Here is a 22616-nt window from a genome sequence, read left to right on the forward strand (position 1 = left end):
TCATAGTACGTTGTTTAGTTATTTGAGTCCCCTCTTTTTTATGATATTAGTTCTGATTATTATCCTGTACACGCTAATACAAACTGATAGCGAGTCCTTATTTCGCATAGTAGATGTCTGGCATGGTTCAGACTCGTGTGGTTCAGGATGCTACTTTGAATCCAAGAGCAACAGCACATAGAAACAACATTATAGATTTAGCTGAGAGTGTTTACACAGCTAGTGGCTATCACCGTGTAAAATGTCTCTGATTTCATGCTTTAAACTTTTACTGAGCTGACACAAAAAGTGAAAAATGTTATTAATTAGTGATACAATCCTATCTCAGTTTGCTTTAATTTTCTATTTATTCTTGATGTTGCGTTGTGTCACAGTGTGTAAAATGTGTAAAATGGTGAGTTTGAGACAGGGGTCATTTCACACTGGTGATTTTACGACACAGAGAGAGTAGGACACTCCTTTTGGCCAAGCTCAGCCTGCAATTGCAAGATTCACTTCAATGTGAAAGGCACTGCCACTGGGGGGTTTAATAGCATGCATTCTGTACTTTTCCCAAACTCATTTCTCCTAATATTCTTCATTGCAGAACCACTTAGAAGGCTTACTGTTAAAAGCTGTTTTTTTGGTGCACAAAGCAATAGCCTTATTCAGTCGGGCTACTGTTGTATCACTTTGCTCTCCGATTAAAGAACAGCATCACCCTCCGAGAAGCAACACTTATTATTCAAGAGTATGTTCCATAAGCTTCAATTTTAAATTCACTACCTTTTTAGTTGTGAGCTTAAAGGCGGTTCGTTGCACTAACCTTCATTTAGAGATCTGTTGAAGTTCTGGGCTAGAACAGAGGTTAAATGTATATAGTGTATATGTAGTGTGTGTGTGTGCGCGCACATGCGTATGTGCGTGCGCATGCGTGAGTATTTATGTGTTGTGTGTTTTATCCATTTCCATTTTTCTACGAAATACATGTTCTAAAGCTAAGCCACCATCAACCCTGACTAAACCCTTGATGGAATTTTTTTTTTTTTCTCATAGACATAGTCCCCTGTATTTTCTGTTGATGCTATAATCCGCAGTGCCACATTTTATCACTCAGTGCATCTTATCATGTTTTCACTGGAAATGCACTGTTCAATACACTGGCAAATGTACAATGGCTTGTCGTCATGTATTTCTGGAGATTGACATTTTAGCTCACCGTCTTTGATCTTATTTCAAGATGCCCTATTTGTCATGAATATCAAATTGGAACAAAACATTGATCTTTTTGTGTGATACATATTTTTGGCTGTAATCTCAGATAAGTATCAAACATTTGTGACAGGTTTTTGATGAACATAGTATTGAGGATATACGCTTTTGCATACATGCCATTATGAGGTTATCGATTATTTCTTCTTCATGCTCTGAGTTGTATGTTTATCTGATGGTTAGAGCCAAACACCTGTCACATTACTTTCAAATAGCAAGAAAAAATTACATTAAAACGTTCTGGGGTCAGTACCTCAGTTTATTATGTCTATATTTAGATACCCATCCATTTTTTCCTTATAAATGTTGTAGTAATAGAAATCTGTTACAAAGCTGCCTTGAGACAGAATTCCTCTTGATTTGATGGCGTACACTCTAGCTCATATCAGGAGGAACATTAAAAAAAAGTTTATTTTTCATTTCTAATGCTTCTTCTCTAGTGGTTATGAAAAATGTAGAGGTAGCCACATGCTCTGATACAGAAATGTGGAGTAGAATTACGCACTCGTTTACATGCAGGAGTTGTCTGGTCAAATTGGTCCTGTTTTATTTTCAGGCAGCAAAATTAATGTTAACCAAAATAGTGTGTTTTGTGTTTTTCAGCTATATTCACAACATTAAACCCATCTATATGTTTATATTATATTAATTTAATTTTACACTGAAATCATATAAGAAAATGTATTATTTATGTATTATTGTCACCCACGTGGATGTGCATTCCTCTTAGTGAAGTACACTTACTCTTTCCCCAGTAATGATGTATGTAAGAACATCATTCCCCGCATTGCTGCCTTCCCAAAGATCATTTTTCTGTCTGTCACTGTTTTAGGGAAGGGACACCAATTCTCCAGCAAAATATAAATTGTTATTTTGTTTTTAGACCACAAAACACGTACCAAGATCGAAGCTAGTAGAGGTCAGTAATCCCTTGTTCAGATAATATCTCTTTTATTCTCACAGCGGAACTTCTTTTCTTGTATTATTATTATTAATTTTCTTTCATTGAGGTGAAACGGCACATTATCAGCATGAAATATGAACTTGTTCATGGGGCGCGCCGATGTAAAATAAATTTCATCTTTGTTGTAGGTTACTGGCTTTAACAGTCTTGATTTAAAAGTTAAGAAATGAAATAAGCAGAGAGCTACAGTAAAATTATGTTTACACATTTTATGCACAGATTTGAACACTGAATATTAGGATTGATCTTATCTATGGTATGCATCTCAAAAATTGCAGATTTGGACTTCAGATAATGTATGTGTCCGTTTTTTAATAAGGGAAGTGCAGAAACAGCAAACCAATCTCCAGGAATAATCTCAGCTCATTTCATTTCCTGGAAAATTGGAAATGACGTCCATTTTGGACATCTTTCTCATTTTCAAATGACTGAATAGCCTTTTTCGCTGCTTTGTTGTGTCAGTCTAATCAGGGTAATGGTTATGGTCTGTGCAGATATAGAGATGCATTTTGATAACTATATAGATTTTGATGTAGTCTAAAACGCAGTCTGCAATCAAAGTCAAAATTACTGCTTGCAATGCTAAAAAGCCAGAAAACCTATTTCACTTACAGAAGTGTTTTTAGAGACAGAGCATGTCTGCACTTGTCGATTCAGGCTGATCGAAAAGAGAGAGGGAGAGAGTGCTGACTTCTCGTTCTTTGTTTCTCCCTCCTCCCCTTTTCCACCCACCCAACCACATCCTCACTCACTCCACCTAATCGCTGATTACTTTTGCATTTGGTTTTCCTTAATACCTTTACTCCTCTGCGTACAACTGACAGCAATAAAGTCTGCATTTTTGTTTTGTTTCCTTTTTTTTTTTCTTTCAGGAGTAACGTTCTTGATTTTCCAGCCACTTCCAGAGAAATCCACCTCACCTCATATTCTTTCTTTGCCTTCTCCCTAGTCAGACCTTAAACAATGACTAATTTATCAGTTTGTACGCAGGCCATGGTGAACTTTGTTTTGGCAGCAGCTGAAAAGGTGCTTTGTTCAGGGAGACTAAACCCAGGTCCCAGTCATGGAATGGCCCCCTTTCCCCACCCCCACCCCCAGAAGGATGGCTGCTGGCTACCTGTGGCAGAACTCTCTCTCCACTGACTCTCTTACTCTCTCCCCACTTTCTTACCCTGCTCTCAACCCTCCATCTGTCCGTCTGTTCACACATGCAAATTTTCTGTTTGTCCATTCGTCCTCTTTTTTGCAAGCTACTGTTATCTAAAGGTCATCTGACCACGAAAAAAAAAAAAAAGAAAAAAAGAAAAGAACTGTCATGGCGATGGCAGAGACTCATCAGCTTCCATTACAAACAAAATATGATCTTCTGTGTTTATTGAGTGGATATAGGTCAAGGCAAAGAGAAAAAAAAAAAGGACGTTTTACTCCCGTTTCTCCGCCGCTACCATGTCATCCTGTCCAGACTTCACAGATTAGCTGACTTCGTGTGTCTCCTCCTATCTCCATCTTCTTTCATTAGTGTTTTGGCATCATGAGCTTCTGTTTTAAGAGGCTGCCTAGAAGAGCTCAGTCTGAAGGAACCCGCCCAGATAATGGAGGGTTGTAGGTTTAGTTTCATACCCAGTGTCCCTGAAGACTCTCAAACAAATGAACTCAAAGCCTGCCTGCCTGTGCCTGCCACTCAGTGCTAACGACATACGCTTGGCTAGCGGCCCCCACCTAAATAAGCTCCTGCATGATTAGCCAGGCAGCGAATCTGCAGAGTGCCATATGTCTTTAAATATGTATTACGCATGATAATGCACAGAAGCAGAGTCCAGCTCCCCCCCCCCCCCTTCATCTTTGCCATAGAGATATACCCAGCACTCAGCGATGGGCTAGCTCTGACCAGTGATAGAATATTGTTTTGAAATTGGGTCAATCTGACCCGAAATCGCATGCCAGGTTTTAATCATTACATTTTCTCTCCCCTATGTATTGGTGTGTGAGTGAGTGTATGGAGTGTCTGGACAAACCCTGCAGGGTGTTGTTTTGACGCTTCTTTTTTTGTCGTCAGGTTGTCAGGAGAGACCCGGAATGGGGAGAAGATGAAGTTCACAATGAGTAATATTAGTGCAGACGTGCTGGAACAGCTGCTGGAGTTTGTCTACACCGGCTCGCTCATCATCGACTCGGCTAATGCTAAGACCCTGCTGGAGGCGGCTAATAAATTCCAGTTCAATACCTTCTGTAAAGTCTGCGTCTCCTTCCTGGGTAAGTAGCAGCTGAGATTTGCTCGGTCCCAAAGGTATCCTTCTCGTACTCTCCTCGGTTAGTTACAAACGCCATATGAACTGCCACATTGTCAACCACAAGGACAATTAAAATCTTAGTTGTTTTTCATTCAGTCAAAATTAAAGCACCACACCTTTCCCTTTAGAAACAGCTGCAATACCGGAGAGGTGGTTGTTTTATGGGCTTTGGGTGAATTTTATGTTTCTGAGGTTTATTAGTTAACTCTTCATCCACATTATTTCAACATGTCATGGATATTCAAATTATATTCTATTTGCAAAAGCTCTGAGCAGTTTAATGGAAGCTCTCAGCAAAAGCGGTAAAAATATACTGTCGTCTCATTCCATCTCTCTCTGCTGTTTCTGAGTGAGAGCTATCTGTCTCTCTCACCTATCCGCCAGCTCATGAATTTTGATTGACAGGTGCGCATAACGTACTTTAGTGTGGACTATCATGATTCATCGTTATTATAATCAAGAGATGGTCTTGTTCTTGTCAGGAATGGGTGTTGAAATGTTCCTATAGTCCAGACCCTACCAAGATCCTTTTCCTTCATGATCTGACAACCACATCCTCAAAAAGTAATGGCTAACGGTTGTCACAATGCATATGGAAATGAAATAAAGAACCTTGGAACAGCAGCGTGGTTCCTCGGAGTCAGAAACTGCTCCCTCGACCCTCTACCGTGAAGATTTCCGACATACATATTTTAGTATTTTTCTCCTGTCAGGCAGCAGCGGAAGGCATATCATTTTACTAAATTCTGTCAGTGATTCTGTTTGTGGTGTATTAATGTTTTTTTTTTTTTTTACTGTATCTTCATTGTCTAAAATATTGAGTTTGAGGTTTTTACTTTTAATAATTGCATAATGACCAACGGCTGAAATGCATTTTTGAATTTCATACATAGCGCAGTCTCTTATGAGATTTTTTTTTTTTTTTCTCAAAGCAGTCATGAGTTTCTCACAAAGAAAGTCTAGTTCCCCCTTTTTCAGACATGTTTAGACTGCACAGGTAGATCTGCATAGTCACTGAATCAGATGAAAGATGACTAATTTTTGACCTGCTGATACCACTTTTTATTGCTTGAATTTCGTTTTTTCACTCTCCAGCGCCCCTTTTCGTAGGCCTGCCACTGGGATCTGCCATTTAATCATCCATGAAGGCCTGAACTGGTTTGAAATGACATTCATTCCTTTAGGGACCCACGGCAGCAGTCTCACCAGCGCAATATCTGCAGGTTCTAGATGAAAAGGGGAAATGTGTAAAAATATCTCACATGCACTGCAAGCTATATGAAAATAAATTATTTAAGAGCAGAAAGTGTGAAAAACTTATGCAGTAAAATGACTACTGAGCATCAGACCCTGTATTCAGACTGGATTGCAGATAACTCTGCAGGCATTGTTTGTTGTTTTATGTTTGCATTAACAAAGAAATTTGGTGTTGGAAAATAACATTCGGCATTTTTGTTTGTTTGTTTGTTTGCTTGTTTGTTTTTTTGGTTGCTTGTTTTGATGCCATAAGAAGCATAGTTTTTTTAATTGATGTAATCCAAATCTATGTTTTGTATACCATCAGATTGTCAAGTGAAGTAGTGGATTTTACTCTGTCAAAATCCACAGGGTTGTATAATTAAATGTGTCGTGACTATGATATGCCGCTTTAACATGCCTCTGTATCAGTCTCACGTACTCTTGGCAAAAACTCTTCACTCCTCATTCCAGCTATTTTCTGTTTCTCTTACCGGGTGTAAGACATGCCCAAGGATTTTACCCAGTCTGGTTTCTGCCTTACTGTTGGTTATGTTGAATATATAGTCTTATTTTAATCCACAATGAATCATTAGCCCCTACAGTCTTGATGATTTGACAAGATAAATGAGAGTGAAATAGGGAAAGAGTACTCTTCCTCTGGCCCTTCTTTGTGCTTGTTTCAGTCTAACTAAAGGCTAAATTCTTCCCCTATCATTCCTCCTACGTATTATCATAGGAGTAACAATAGACCAATAGCTGAAAGATTTTTGGAGGTCTGTTACCATATCTTTGACAGCCTGCAGGCTGTTAAGACTGAAAAAAAAAATCATCCTTGCTAGGGAATTAAAAAACCAAATTCTTACTCATAATGATTTTCACCATCCACATATGTCTTTCATTGTATAGGGTTTGTTGTGTGATTGATGACTGTGCTTTTGCCAATGTGACAGGACTGTAATAGACCCTGTGACTGAAACTGTAGTAACATGTGTATTGTTGTGCTCCATCAAACATGCCCCGGTAACATCTCGTGTGGTGTACATTGACTGTAAGGGTAGAAAGGGAAACTCAAAGGCTGTGTGTGTGTGTGTGTGTGTGTGTGTGTGTGTGTCATATGGTTGCTGGAGGAAGCTTAGTTTGGGGATGTTGTTTTGTTGACCTTTTTGTGCTGGGTAAAAGGGTCTGTGCCTGTCTCCGCTAATCAAAGGCCCCCGAGAGCTGCCTGCTCCTGTGTCCAATCGATTCCCTCTCTTAGTTCTTTTTCTTTCCTGCCAGCTGCTTGAGATATTACACTCCTCACCTGTTCCATAGCAACATACTCAGATAAACTTAATCCAGCCAGAGTAATCCCCAGGGCCCTTATTGTAAATGCTCTAGAAGTTGTTGCACACCTCACCAGGGTTTGTGTGTGTGTGTGTGTGTGTGTGTGTGTGTGTGTGTGTGTGTGTGCCTGCATTTGTGTGCTTGTGCCTCTCTCACAGAGAAACAGCTGACCGCCAGTAACTGTTTAGGGGTGCTGGCTATGGCAGAAGCGATGCAGTGCACAGAGTTACACAACATGGCCAAAGCTTTCGCCTTGCAGAACTTCCCAGAGGTGGCCGGTCAAGAGGAGATCCTCAACATCTCTAAAGAGGACTTCGTCAATTATATGTCCAATGACAGCCTCAACACGAAAGCAGAGGAGCTTGTCTATGAGACGGTCATCAAATGGATAAAGAAGGACCCCAGCAATAGAGCACAGGTAGGACACTCCCTCCACATGGAGATCTTTTAGAAGTTACATTCAAGTGAAAGTGTACATGCTGTGAAGTCTTATGAAAGCATCGTAACATTTTCATAAGCGGTTATGACTTCTTGTAATCAAGTGTGTGCTCAACAAACAATTTAGAACATTGACTCTTATCCAGTTCATGAGATTGAATTTGAAAATAACTGCCCATACCCCACAGGATGCAGACTTTAAATTTGAATCTGAATGACGGGAAGTAAATTAAATTCACTGCAAATCAAGCAAATTTCCATCAGTGGGTTGGATGGAACACTCACTGCCAGCTGGCCAGCTGCCAAATGAGAGTCAACTCCAAAATTCAGGATTGGGCGGACCACTACTTGTAATCTTGAATTAACACTTGAAAGAGAATCCTGTGCAGGCATTAGTCATTTTTAAGTGAGTCTGAACAGACAGTAGATTGACAGAAGATATTATATGCTGTTGATTGAAATGAATGAAACAATGACTAATTAAATATGTAACAATTTAGTAAATATAACATTTAATGAAATATATTCATGCTTATGAGGAGTAATATAGTGTTTTGTATGTCTGCTGGCTTTGAGTAATGTGTGACAGTGTTTTCTGCTTCTGTCAGTATGCATTAGCTTGCATTTGGATAAAGGTGTGCTGTCTAACAGGCTGTTGCACTTGTTCACATATGCTTCATGACTCAAAAGTTCTGTGGTTGGAAGAATTTTGGCCACATTTCAGCTTATTATTTGCTCATTATGGACAACAAACAGACAGAGATCCTAGCCTAATGACTGCTGTACATCTTATCATGGCTCTAGATAGAATCCCAGCTCAGCTTTGTTGCCTGGGTAATAGAGGTTTTGTGGTTTTGTTATACACTGCCTTGGAAGCTTAATTCATTTTCGATCTCACTTTGGACTTTTATTAATCTGAAAAACGAGTTCCAAACAAAATATGAAATGTGAAATCTTTAAGTGGTCGGTCAATTACACAATGAAACCTCATGCTTGATAAATGATAAATATGTGTGGTTGATCAATTTGTGTATGTAGCACGAATTTAGTTTAACCTTGGGGAATAATATTTGATATATCACACCAAACATAACGGCATTGACTTTTGGTGTAACAGGAGAGGAGATTTAAAAAAGAAAAACACACCAAAATTATGTGTCCAGGAATTCTGCTTAAGTACATTAAATCAAAGACACTTGGTCTCTGAAGGTTGCTAGGGTTCTGTCAGCTCTGGCAGAACCATATAGAATATACAGCCTTTTTGTTACATTGAATTCATATGCATATACCGCTGCTTTGAATTCTCGCTTTTGCCCACGTACCCTAGGGCTGCTGTCACACAGTTTTCACAAGTCATTAATGTGTCGAAAGTTGGCCAGATATTCTCGGTTTCATTTCATATGCTGGCAATACTTGTCAACAAACCCTCGCGCTAACGTTTATTGCAATACCGCAATTCCACTGCTCTGCAATATTTAAATACTTATCTAATGAACACATCCTTGAAATTCAGTCCCAGCACTTGTCAAAATTTAAATGGCCATGTCTGAGCGTGACTGTGTGACAGGAACTGTGAGGGTGCTTGCTCAGTTTTATTTGCCTTCATGCGGAGAAAGTCAAAGCCCTGCCAGCCAATTGAGTACACAGTTTGGAGTGCATGAAGTATTACTGTGAAACCAGATCAGATGGCATGAAAAGGAAGCGATGGAGATTGCTGCTGTGACCTTATGTTTATTTGGCCTAAGACAGCCTCCGTAGAGAGAGAGACAGAGAGAGAGAGAGAGAGAGAGAGGCTGGAGAGGAAATCAATCTGAATTCAGCTGAAATGAGCTCCACTACTTCTTTCCTGTCCCTTGGGTTTCGGGCTATGAAATCACAAATCCAGCATGGCACTGAGGCAGAACTCAAAAGAAAAGAGTCGTTCTTTTGTGCACCCTCTTTTCATGCTCTCTCTCTCTCTCTCTCTCTCTCTCTCTCACTTGCTCTCTCTCCTTCTTACTCTTACTCTCTCTCTCCCTCTCTCTCTCTCTCTCTCTCTCTCTCTCTCTCTCTCTCTCTCTCTCTCTCTCTCTGTCTCTTTCACACACACAATTTCTGTCTTTCTCCAATGTTTTTTTCTTGCATTTTATATCACAAATAGTTTCTCAGTGGTGTGACAGACGATATGCATCAGTAGTTAGATGTTTACTGTCAAGCATGCTTTGGGTGCCTGTTTTGACTTGCAAAAAGTGTATGATTTTGAGTTTTCTAATTTTATAGAATAAATTTCAAGAAAGAAAAGAGAGCTAGAGCACGGATTTCAAAGACAAATGTACACCTTCTCGAGAAGAGAATTGCACGCCTCCAGGTACACCTTCTCCAGAAAAGAAATGTACACATTTTGCAAGTTATTCACAAATAAAGTCAAATACAAATATTTTTAAATCATTTCATAGCAACGTTCAATGATGCACACTCCTGCATTGAAATGATCAAGAAAACAAGGACAAGTGTGTACATTGTTGGGCAGCGAGCAAAATTTATATCAAGACTCATTTTCCAAGTGCCACTGTAGGTCCAAAGGAACACAATAAGCATCGTTCCCTTGGGCAGATGAGTCAGCCAGGGTCACTCTCACTCTCTCTGTTCACTGGTGATCACTCAGGATCAGGTGCCTGTGTTGGAATTGAACAGCTGGCCACAGGTCTACCTTTGTGAGGTAGCGTCTTCAAGCTTCACTCCCAACAGCTGAAGTAGCTGTTGTGTGAGAGGGAGTCTTACGAGACAGAGGAGGTGACTGGATATTTGGAAACATTTGGGGAAAAAATTTGGAAAGAAAAAATCCAAAAGGAAATGCATAAGTTTCTACATTGTAATTTAGATTTTCATTATTGTTTCCCATTCATAATCATCTGCTAGCATTTCATTGTTTTTTGATATTTGATGTACAAAACTAAACAAAGTTCAACCTTATGAGTCAAAACAATTATTCAAATTGAAACATTTCACGCTTGCACTCAAGATCTCTCTTTGTAATTTGCGCAATTCTCTTCACCGTGCCCGCTCCATGTCATTAATGGAGACATAGAGTGTTTAGTGGTCTGTGTTTATTTCTGTTTGTGAAAAGGTACAGGCAGGGTCGTTGTGAGTGTGTGTGTGTGTGTGTGTGTGTGTGTGTGTGTATTTGTGTGTGTGTGGCAAGAACAAAGCGCACTGGGATTAGTCATACATGTCCCCGCTGTGCGGAGTGACCTCAGAGTTGACACTCTGTGACCAGGTGCACCTCTCTATCACTCCTGTAGATTGAAAAGCTGTGGGAGTTGTGTCTTGCTCTTTCATCTAGAAGTACTTTATACCGGTGAGAGCTACAAGTTTTACAGTCTCTATGGTGACCTCCCTCCATTTTCATTTGGTCTGTTTGTCTTTTAGAAATAGTTTTAGGACAACAGCGTACATTTTGTGTGGTGCAGCTCTCCTGTGGTGGTTGACTTCTTGGGATATTGGTCTTAGAATACATTTTTGGCTCCCGCTGCAATATTTTATGTTAATTTTGAGTTTGCTCTCATTTTTATAAGCCCAAGAACAAAAGTCCCTACACCACAATTAATTTTTACTATGTTTATTTTAACTCCATTGCCAGCATTAATATTGCTGGTTTCCTGTCACCTCTCTTGTCAAATGAATTCTTACAAACACATAAACAGAGATATGACCTCTGAATAAACCGCACAGACCCATTAATGGAAAACATGAGGTGTTTTCAAACCAAATCACTGACTCAAATCAAAACAGTCTATATTTAGAGCATTTACACTTAGTCACTTTTACAAGGTTATTAACCACAGTCCAGAGATTTGTTTAACAAGCTTGGTTTTATTGGATAGCATAGCTTGAGAATGAATTACATTCGACAACTGAAGGCAGTATTCCACATTCCTGACTGGATGCACATTTAAATCATTGTCTGTTTTATTCTGCAACTGTTTGAAGATTGATGTAGAAAATGGAGTTACTACACCACTGAAATGGAGAGAGGCTCATTGTTCAAGATTGTACCCTTATCCATTTGACAGCCGCTTAGAAGCATTCTCTCTCTGTCTCTCTCCCTCTCTCTCTCTCTCTCTCTCTCTGTTTGTATGTATGTGTGTGTGTGTGTGTGTGTGTGTGTCTGTGTCTGTGTTTGTGTCTGTGTCTGTGTGTTTTTGAGATATTGTGTGTGTTCTTGTCAGTGTATGCAAGTGTTCTATGTGCATGCAAACCCATATGCGAAAGCCTATCATTTTTTTGGTAACTTGTCATTCTATTTGAAGGTGCCCTCTCTTAACATTTTAATATTGCATTTCTTGTGAGCTCGAAGTATTTGTGGTTTACAGGAATCCTAGCTTCTATGTACTGAAAACATTCCCACCTTATCAGTTTTGTTTCCGCTATTTCCATCTGTTCATTCCATCTTCTTCTTTAGAGACAATTACTCCTCGATAACCCCCGTGCCAACTGTGTTTTACAGTGGGAAACAGTCATGGGAGGATTCAACCGACCCCAGTTCTTGGGGTCATTTTTCATAGTGAAACAGGGGTTTATATTCAATATGAATCTGCCATATCTCAACAGAAAGGCATTATCAGAGAAATGACATTGCCCTGTATGCAGAAGCTGGCTGCTATGCTGTGCCATTTACTCCACAGAGAGAAAACTCTTTTAGCGACATGTTTAATCTGTCTTCGTTTCAGCACACCTATGCTCTCCCCATCAATCAAACCGTAATCACAGAGACTGCTTGGTAATCTAGTCTGCTAGAAGCACTATTCACTCCAGTGTATGTCGCTCAGAGATGTTAGGTGTGTCTTCCGTCCACCTGTCACTTTCTGTGTGTGTGTGTGTGTGTTTGTCTATGTGTCTTCTGTATTATAAAGAGACACACAGTCCCCAGTGTTACATGTATGTACTCCTGCATGTCTGTGAGATGTGGGTGCATTTGTCTTTTTTTTTTTCCCCTGTGCTTGCTCATATGTGTGTTTTGTGTATGTATGCGCCTGCTTCAAATGCGCTTGCTATCTATGTTTCTACGAGCAAGAGTCAATTTTTTCACACGGTACCTTTTCAAGCTGCCGTCCCCTAGAGCAGAGAAAAACATATACCAGCCAAGCTCTGTGAGTTCTCACTTTCTATTACTATCACCTCAGAGATTTACTCATTAAAAAACAGCCCTACTTCTTGATTTACGGCTCAGATGTATAAATTTTGTATTTACAAGCAAAGGAATAAACATCACAGATTTGATTCTGGCATGTTATATCTTGCCCTGGGGATTGCAATTTGTTATTTGACTTTTTGAAACAATAAACACAGCACAGCGAGCATGTCTGACCATGAAATAAAATATAAGAGAAGATTATTGTAATAGCAGGAGGATATCTTTAAAAGAAAAAAAAGAGAGAGAAAAAAAAACAGGAGCTGCCTAGCGTTAGCCTAGTTCATGGCTCCATGGCTAACTGAGGTAATTGGCCTGTCTCTGATTAGTGTAGCAGAGGCTCATTACTAACTGTCACATTGGATTACGAGTTATTTCTTTTTTTTCAGCCAAACATAATGAATAAAAAAATTTAAAAAAAAAAAAAAAACACGCACACACACAGAGTTTTTTTTCATTCTTTGTTTTATCCCATCTTTACCCTCTCTTACGCTTTCTTTCATTCTATCTTTCTTTTAGGTTTGCTCTTTTAAGCATCTCTTCCATTACTATAGAAATTCCAAAAAACTCTGTGTGTGTGTGTGTGTGTGTGTGTGTGCGTGCAGGTGTGTGTTTTTACTTCATATACTGTGGGCTGAATAAAGGTTCAACTCTACTATACACGCTCATAAAGTTGCATTATATAGAGAATTACAACAGGTGAATAGTCACTGTTCTTTTTATGGATCACACCAGACTGATGTTCAAACAGAATATAAATGGTGAAATGAAATGGAATGTACAAATGAACGAACGAACGAACGAACGAATGAATGAATGAATGAATGAATGAATGAATGAACAAAAAACAGGGGTGTGATTTTCCTTCAAAATAAAGAACGCTGTTATGAGTCATTCTTGTGTTACAGTCAGATAGCATTGTTGAAGAGCACACAGGGCAGAGAACACTGTCAAAAGAGATAAATCCATGTAGCTGTTTTTTTGTCTTTTCTTGCTGCATTCTGTGACCAGTGCACATTTATTGGAGAGACACCATGTGAACTGAATGTTATGTGTTACAGTTGTCCTAGCTGGCTTTTGACTGTTGCAGTGTACACAGTATCCAGGTGGCCAGAGGGGAGATGGAAATGCCACTCCAGTAAAATGCCACTTAGGATTTAGCATTTCAACATTTCGCCCAGGCCTTGGCAGTCTGCTCTTAATTATTCTACCTAGCAACGACGCCACTCAGGATTTACCATTGCCGCTACTCACCGCTCCAAAGCCCTGCTATCTTTGATAATTCTATCTATGCACATCACATGATTGGCCTTTGCTGGTTTCCAATATTAGACTCCATTATACTCAAATTCTGAAGTATATTGTCAGTATAATCATTATTACAATATTTCCTATGACCTTTAAAAGCTTTTAAGCACAGTTAGTTCCGTATTACCTCAAACTATAGGCGCTGAGAGGTATCTCATACAAACGTTACATTAATTGTATGAACAAAAATAAAAGCTGTTCTCTTCCCTGCGCTATGCAGATTCTATTCATCTCATATTCATTGTAGCCTAGTCAGACTCCCCCATGTCATGACATTATTGCAGATATGCTTAGTCAAGTCGAGAGCAGAGCTGCATTTAGAATCCTAGATCGCATAGTCGATAGGACTTGATTTTCTAGGCAGAAGAGGGAATTGCGTTACCCCAAAAGGGTTTTACGCCCAGGTATAGTCGTCCACTTGATTTTCTCCGCTTTTTGTCTTTTTTTAATGCCTTCTCTTTTATTCTCAGTGTGCCCACATGAGCAATGCTGCTGGTGAATGCTAACACTGAAGCTGCCATTCTAAAATGCCAAAATGATAAAGCATCTCAGCAGCGTTCCGGTGAGGTTTAACGAGAAGGATTCTCAGTTGGGACTAGTCTGAAATGCCACCAGCAAACCCACATGTTTGACCTTTCTACTTTTAACTTCTTATAGAACACCAATGGGTACCTGTGCATTTGAATGAGAATATGTACCAGAAATCCAAATGTGTTGTTTCTGTTCTCTAACTCTTGCCCTGAGACACAGTATGTCCTTGGTGGATTCTGTTTTCCAAGACCATTTTAGGAAAATGAGCAGGGGACGAAGAGAGAGAGAGAGAGAGAGAGAGAGAGAGAAAGAGAGAGAGAGGAGGACTGAGACAGCATTAAAAAGCCACACCAGCTGTTGGCCGTGTTGTATTGTGTTTACAAGTTCTCCCTGTTGTGGACAAAAGCCTCGATGGAGACATACATGAACAAGGAGTGATTCAGTGATGGGATTGCTCACCATGGCAACCTCCCTCCCCCGTCCCTTGGCAGTGTAGTCAAAAGGACCTTTTTGGAATGGCTCACCTGTACTGCAAGCTGCTCTGCATTTCCATTATCATCCGGAAGGAGCCATGGAAAGATGTCAGGCTCTGATCAAATTTTTTGATTACAGTGTAATTGGGGCTGAATTTTATTATGGAATTTTAAGAGGCATGGACAGACTGGTTCTATTGTTCATATAGCCGTGTTTTCTTCTCAGCCAGTCAGCAGCAGTCAGGAGAAATGGAGAGCGACCATATCTATTTGTCAGTTTGTTTGGGTTTTTTTTTAGCTGTACAATTTTGTAACATGGCTGTCTTTTGTTTTCTAATGGCCTTGCTTGGTTACATACTACTTATGCTAAACTCCAGTCCTGTTAAATTGTCTAACACATCCGACACTTTTCTAGTCACACAGTCCTCTCTAAACATTGAAGTGTTTGTGAATCATTTGGGTGGTGGCCTTGGTTCTTTTGATTTGTTGTTTTTTTTTTTAAATGTGAAAAGCACTCTGCCATCCTGTGTCCCTTGCCTTGACAGCCAAATGCATTATTAAGCAAGCCTGTCAATGAAAGAGCTTGGTGATGTTGACCCCACATCTCCCCTCTGTCTCTCTTTCTCTCTGTTTCTCCCTCTTTCTTTCTCTCTCTCTCTCTCTCTTTCTCTCTCTCTCTCTCTCTCTCTCTCTCTCCCTCTCTCTCTCTGCAGTATATATCAGAATTGCTGGCTGTGGTACGGCTGCCTTACATCCACCCCAGTTACCTGCTGAACGTTGTGGACAATGAGGAACTGATCAAGTCCTCCGAGGCATGTCGGGACCTGGTCAACGAAGCCAAACGCTATCACATGCTTCCCCATGCTCGTCAAGAGATGCAAACACCCCGTACGCGTCCTCGGCTGTCTGCAGGTAATCCGGCCCCAACAACTCAACCGTGCACATATGTAGAATAACTCAGTTTCCTTTATCATGAGTTCATGTTTGGCTCACTACTGTATTGGAAATGTCAGTGTAAGTGTTCAGAGGCACACCATCAACATGGTTGCTTAAATCCTCTTTTTAAATCCTTAAGTTTTCTGGATGTTTATATTCAGACCCCTCATCTGCTCTTAAATTGTTCCACTATTATTCAAGGGAAAATGTTCCAAATCCCTGGATTACACTTAACCCACATTACACAGCAGTTCCTTGAGTAAGTCAGTTCACTTAACTTTTAGTTTTTTTGAGGGAATAGTTGTTTTAATATGTAACCAAAATAAATGCTCTTAGGCACAACAGATTTATTTTGTCCAGAAATGTGTGAGATATTAAAATTTTGAGAAATGTTTGGAAAGCTGCAGTAAAATTGATGTCAGACTTTCTCGCATGTGAAATGTTATAAAGCAGTAAATCAGCATGTGTACGTTTCTGTAATACTGATTTTTTTTTCTCATACAATTTTTGATACCGATGTGTTTTTTTTTTTTTCATCAGCTTATATCATAGTCGCCTTTTTTCAGACAGGGAGTTTTATTTTTGAATAACTGAAACGTTATGCTTCGAATCAGACAGCTCCTCCCCCATCAAAAAAAAAAAAGAAAAAAAAATCTACGTGACAGGCAGATTTGACTGGCTGATTTCACAAGTAAAATATACAGAATTTGAGGCAGTCTGAAAAGCTGTAGCAGGTTGAAAAGACAAACTGCATGCCATTGTGGACGCTCTGGTCTATTAGCCAAGCCTGGTAGATGGGGGGTGTAGAACAGAAAACAGCAGCAGCTCCTCTGTTCCCAACCCCTTCACCTCTGCTTAATGCTGTTAGCCAGCTTCTTTGGGTGAGAGCCATGACTTTAGGGCCGTGCCAAAGAAAATGTCAACGTAGAGTGTCAGGAAACCTACAAGCACTTCTTACCTACAAGCACCTTCTAGACTGGGATTAAATGACTGGGCAAATTCCACTGTCGTGTACAGTGAAATCTGCCTGAGAGACTTCTTGAGTTTCTTCACTACTGGGTTTTTTTTGTTGTTGTTGTTTGCCTCGTTTTGATTGCTTTATATATATTTTTTCACGTTATTGTATCTGTTGTATTCAGCAACACTGACATGTACAGGCCAAATCATAATTAACATGCAATTTATAAAAAAAAAAAAAAAAAAAAAAAAGTTTTTTTGTTTTGTTTTCGGTTTTGTTGTTGTTGTTGTTTTTGTTTTTCAGTTAGCTAGCACCTGTGCTACAGTAATATAAATTATGGAACTGGTAAATATAATGACATGCCTGCTCTGTACACTATGCCTTTGAAAGAATATGCTTGTAAATGTTGCTGAATTATCAGACAATATTCTTTCATGAATACTCTTAATTTGGGGAAAATTTGGCAGTAGGACAAAATGACTGCCAAAAATGAGCCCAAACCACTTCCATTCCTTTGTACACAATACCACATTTTTACCCAGCATTGCATCTAGATATACCAGTTTTGGTTTGTAATTTACAAAACCCAGAGCAATATTTCTTCCAATTTGCATAAAATAGTGAGGTTTATTTTAACCCGTAGCAGTAATAATACATCATAATGAAGCAGAGGTACTTGTGTGGTATAACAGTCCTAACTGATTTGCCTGTGTTGACATGCAGCTTTTGGGTCCCAAATGAATTTTTCAACACTTTGGGTTCAGAGTTTTTGTATTAATGCGGTCCAAAAATACAACTGACAAATTAATAGATTTTGATCTTTTAAAATACCCTCCTTATAGGGAATGCAGTGCCAGAAATAAATGTCATGTTCTGAACTTAACCTCAAATCAGAGTTATTGAAACAACCCAGAAGAGATGTTTTCCCTCTAACCGCATTCCTCATCTGTGCCTTGATGTTAAAATTTAACATTGTTAACAAGTCGTTTGCGAGGGGGGGAAAAAAAAAAAAAGAAAATCTGTCCGACTCCCGATGATCAGTACAAGCGTTTAGGCTCCTCAGAGTCTTTCAATGCCTGGAAATCCAGCCACTTCAATCAGGAGAGATGAGTAGGCAGGCCAGGCCCCCTGCCTGCTGGCTGTAATGCCTGTCTCATTGGGTTTGTCAGTGGAAGAGGTCGTGACACAGCAGGGCTTTGCACACAGCAGGGGCTCAGAACCTGGAGGAAGGGCAGCGGCCCCAGGACCTGATCCCAGTCAGACTGGATTAGTGAGCTGCGGGTAGACAACAAGTGACGGAGGAGCACCAGTGTTTCTTCTGGAATTGCGGGTCCTGCAACGAGGGCACCTTGCTGCCCGTGGTCTGGGGTGGGGGGGGTGCGGGGGGGTCAGCGGGTGTAGGAGGAGGCGGACGAGATTTGTGACTTTTTTTTTTTTTTTTTTTACTTTCTAACAAAATTCGAATACAAAGGACATTCCAATAAAAATGTGTTAACGGCAGTTTTTTAGTATTTACTGGTAACTGATTATTATTCGTAAGGATTCTCAGAACATTCTTAAGTAACACACCGAAAAGAAGCGTTGAGAAAAGAAGAGACTATGACCACAGGGATAGCAGAGGGGGTGTAGAGTTGTGTGACAAGATTGTCATAGAGGGATTGATGGATGGACATGGTAGTTTGTGCCATGCTGTGCTGTCATGGTTGTGCTTCTAGACAGAAGTGTTGTTTAGGGAAAAGACTGTAATGTCAGGTAGGGGGCTTCTACTTATCTTGTGCTTCAGGCAGAATGCCTCACTACCCAACTAAGGAACCGTAACATTCAGAATTTTAACTTCTCTGTTTCACTCTCACAGAAACAAGTCAAGAGTTTTGCTCGCAGAACTGCAGCCCAAGCAGATGTCCAATTCAAACAAAGCGTTGTTTAAGAGAGCTATACTTTTTTATAGTATTCCCTCTGTTACATGATTTGCACATCAATCATAACAGGCCTTTGCAGATGCATAACAGCCCCCTCAGGTATTGGAAAAAAATACTGTTCTCGCTGTCATATTGAAATGGAAAATTGCGTGTGTGTATATATATATATATATATATATATATATATTTATTTTCTATTTTTTTAATGCACAGATAATGGAAGTCCTCACAAAAGCATACTCAGGATGCATCCTTTTTTTATTGCTCCTTGTGTGGCGAGCTGCAGTCTTATATATGTTTGTGATTTCCCCCTTCCCCATTTAAAAAGTGAAAGATGATGTTTCATTTCGTGCTACGGCAGAGGTTTGCCCCTCTCTGACCCTGTGCTTTGTTTTTGTAAAGAGAGATATATGTCATGAATTTTAATCCTGGCACTTTGAGATATGATCTTGTTAGGCTTTCTCTGCTCACACAGACTGACAGAGCCCCACCGTCATAGACAAGAATCTTTTTTTTATTATTATTTCATTTTTTTTTCCTCCCAATGTAAATTCTCCATGTTATCATTCTCTAAATAAACACAGTTGTTGGGAAGCTTGGTACCTTCAAACTGTCTGAACAGTAGGCTGTGTTCTTGGTTGCTGTCAGCATACAGAATGTTTGGTATGAGTCAGGGCATGGTCTATTGTTCCTCTATCATTGCAGAAAATATTTTCAGTTTTTCACTGATTTGAAGTGTTTTTTTTTTTCAGATCAACTTTGTGTGGCTTGTTGCCTTTTTTGTTTGTTTGTTTGTTTGTTTTGTTTTGGTATTTCATTTTGTTGTTGTTGTTGTTGTTGTTTTTTTTATTGCAATCCTTGATAAAATGAAAAACCTTCCCCAGGATACTTATGTAATGTCCTCTCTTCTTTTTTTCTGTTTGTTTATTTATTTTTTTTATTTTTGGTTTTTCTCTTTTTTGTTGTGCTCATTTTCTCTGAACTGAAAACAATTTGGAGATGAAAGGATCATTGTAAAAAAAAAATAAAAAGTGAAGAAATAAGACAGCATAGTGGCACAGAGCCTGAACACATCACAGACTGTATATGAACAGACTTAAAATGTATTATAATGCATCATTTAGAATTATACGCTTGACAAATTATGCTTTTTAAAACTGTTTCAGAAATCTTTCAAAAAAAAAAAAAAAAAAAAGGCACACAACTTGAATGCATATTAATGTGTGGGCTTTTTTTCCCCTTAATTTCCCCTCTCAGCAAATATCAGGTATTGAGAGCATTGTACACAATACTCATTTAAAATGGCTTATTTGAGGCAGTGTATTGTTGTTTCTAATCCATGATCGGGGATGATTCTGTCTTATTTTTGAGAGATGGATTGAGAAATATGTGCTTGCTTGCTTGGTGCAGGTTTTCAGCCTCTCTGGCCTGTGACGGTTGCACTGTGGAAGAGGAATTGAGTGGAATTTTCTGCCTGTCTCCACAGGTGTAGCTGAGGTGATTGTGTTGGTTGGAGGACGACAGGTCATCGGAATGAACCAGCGCTCCCTGACAGCTGTCACTTGCTTCAACCCACAAAGCAACAAGTGGTACCCCCTGGCCAGTCTGCCGTTCTACGACCGAGAGTTCTTCTCTGTCGTTTCTGCAGGGGATAATATCTACCTGTCAGGTAATCAAGCCTTGCATGTATCCCTTGGAGTCGGATATCCTCTCACAGGTGTGGGATTTTATGTTTTGTTCTCCATGGGAAGACAGCGCCGCTCTCCTACCATCTCCTCTGGCTATGAAGCTTGCTACTGTTTTCGAGCTGTTGGGATGTTGTTTGTTTATATAAGAGAATCTTGTTAAATCAACCCAGCCATGCTTAAAGCACTAAGTTCTAATAAGCAACGTATGATTTCTAATGTAATGGAGAGCATTTATCAGACCAATCTGACCTTGTGTTGATTAAAGAAGCACGAATACAAGAGATGTGCTAATTAACTCAGTCAGACACGCCATCAACACAGCATGCTCAAAATATCCCCTGACTTTAAATATAGCCTCTGTAAGTACACAGCCTTTGTTGAAAAATCAGTCGCAGTAATGTAGCCTACTGTATGTGTGTGATGTGTGAGCGCCAGAATGTTCAATGAAGTATCTCCATATTCTAATGGAAATGAAAATTGCCGGACCTCCTGTTCCATTAGGCTAGCTACTGTTTTACTTTAAAAAAATAAAAAAAATAATAAAAAAAAAAAGGTCAAAATGTTCTTTTCTTGAACAAGCTGTGACATAATCCTTCAAATCCAGACGGGTGTCATTTTTTTTGGATTCCAAACTTCCATCAGCGGTGTATTAATGTAGACGTGTCAGTGGATAGCTGGCAGCTCTGACAGGGCTAGGCTGAGAAACGGGTGTAAATGGGGGCTTCAGCACTCATTTGTGTTTTTGCTTTGCACCCTCTCCAGGCGGAATGGAGTCAGGAGTCACACTGTCAGACGTGTGGTGCTACATGTCCCTCCTCGATAATTGGAACCTGGTGTCTCGAATGACAGTCCCTCGGTGTCGACACAACAGCGTGGTGTATGATGGCAAGCTGTACACTATTGGCGGACTCGGCGTGGCCGGGAACTTAGATCATGTGGAGAGGTACGGTTTGTGCACGAGTGCATTCGCACGGATGCAAGCACGCCCGCACATTGCTTCTGTTTAAATGAAACGTTGCATCGAAAAGCCATTATGTGCTTCCAGATATAGTCCAATCAGCTGTTTGGCTGCTGTGAAGCAATCTGATAATTGGATCTCTGCTAAGGTATTGTGTGAGTATTTCAGCAGCAGGTGACTATGGCATAAATGCATGGAGGAGATTGGATCAGCTTTCATAGTGAATACCACTGCTAAGGCAGTTACTAAAAGAAAGTAACAGAGCAAGAGAGGTCACTGTGCAGTTAGTACTTTAATGAGCTTGGTTGGTATGTTTCAATACAAGCAAAAGATATACCTACTTATCTATATATTCTGCTTATCTTTCTATATCACTCTCTACACACACATCCGTATCTGTGTGTGTGCATGTGTGTGTCTGTGTTGCTTTTCCATGTAGTTTTCTCTAAGTCTGCTCGTCTCAAAGAGTAGGTCTGCAGTCCGCTAACCTCTACAATTACTGATCTCCATTCAGTTTTCCTTTACAGCTGCATGATATGGTGGTACATTACACATTCACTGTTTAAGACCAAGACATGATAAAGTTAGCATTGTGCAACACTTTGTTAGAGCAGCATGAGTTCTTTCACATTTCAGAGAAATGTGACGTTATTGTGCTGTTGATGTTAAAAATTCCATTTGCATTTGGATGGCAGAATTAACTGGGTGCGAGATCTGTACCCTTCACTGCTCATGTATTGCCTGCTTTGTTGACTGTGTGGCTTGATGCTGATTTGCATTTGAGTGAGTAGTTGATTGACGGTGTGGTGGTAGAATCATTGTTTACTGAATAGTGGTCCATCTCTCACTCAAGGCTGCAGGCGGCACCCATACCACTCAGGCTCCCATGTTGACTCCTAATTTGTGGACTGCCATCCATCTTGCCTTCAGTTTCATGCTCCCAACCATGAAATCTGCTCCATTCAGAATTATGTCTTCAATCAGTCTCTCTCCCTCTCTCTCTCTCTTTCTCTCTCTCTCGCTCTCTCTCTCTCTCTCTCTCTCTCTCCCCCTCACCTCTCAAGGCCACGTTCTTGGACTTCTGTAGCAAGGGGCAGTAATTCCAATCAACCAATCAAACTATTCTCAGCCTTTTCTGTGTCACCAGCAAAATGAAGAGTATCATTTGG

The 22616-nt window shown here is 39.9% G+C and overlaps 1 protein-coding gene across 1 annotated transcript in view; it reads left to right on the forward strand.

Moving 5' to 3' along the window:
• The window catches only part of LOC115822043 (kelch-like protein 29), a 54468-nt gene that overhangs the window by 17269 nt on the left and 14583 nt on the right, over nucleotides 1-22616 (forward strand). The window contains exons 5-9 of the mRNA XM_030785693.1: nucleotides 4272-4468; nucleotides 7227-7486; nucleotides 15702-15900; nucleotides 20288-20470; nucleotides 21252-21432. Coding sequence (XP_030641553.1) covers nucleotides 4272-4468; nucleotides 7227-7486; nucleotides 15702-15900; nucleotides 20288-20470; nucleotides 21252-21432 — 1020 coding nt within the window. The remainder of the gene's footprint in view (nucleotides 1-4271; nucleotides 4469-7226; nucleotides 7487-15701; nucleotides 15901-20287; nucleotides 20471-21251; nucleotides 21433-22616) is intronic.

The sequence above is a fragment of the Chanos chanos genome, chromosome 1 (assembly GCF_902362185.1).
Source record: "Chanos chanos chromosome 1, fChaCha1.1, whole genome shotgun sequence".
NCBI classification, from domain to species: domain Eukaryota; kingdom Metazoa; phylum Chordata; class Actinopteri; order Gonorynchiformes; family Chanidae; genus Chanos; species Chanos chanos.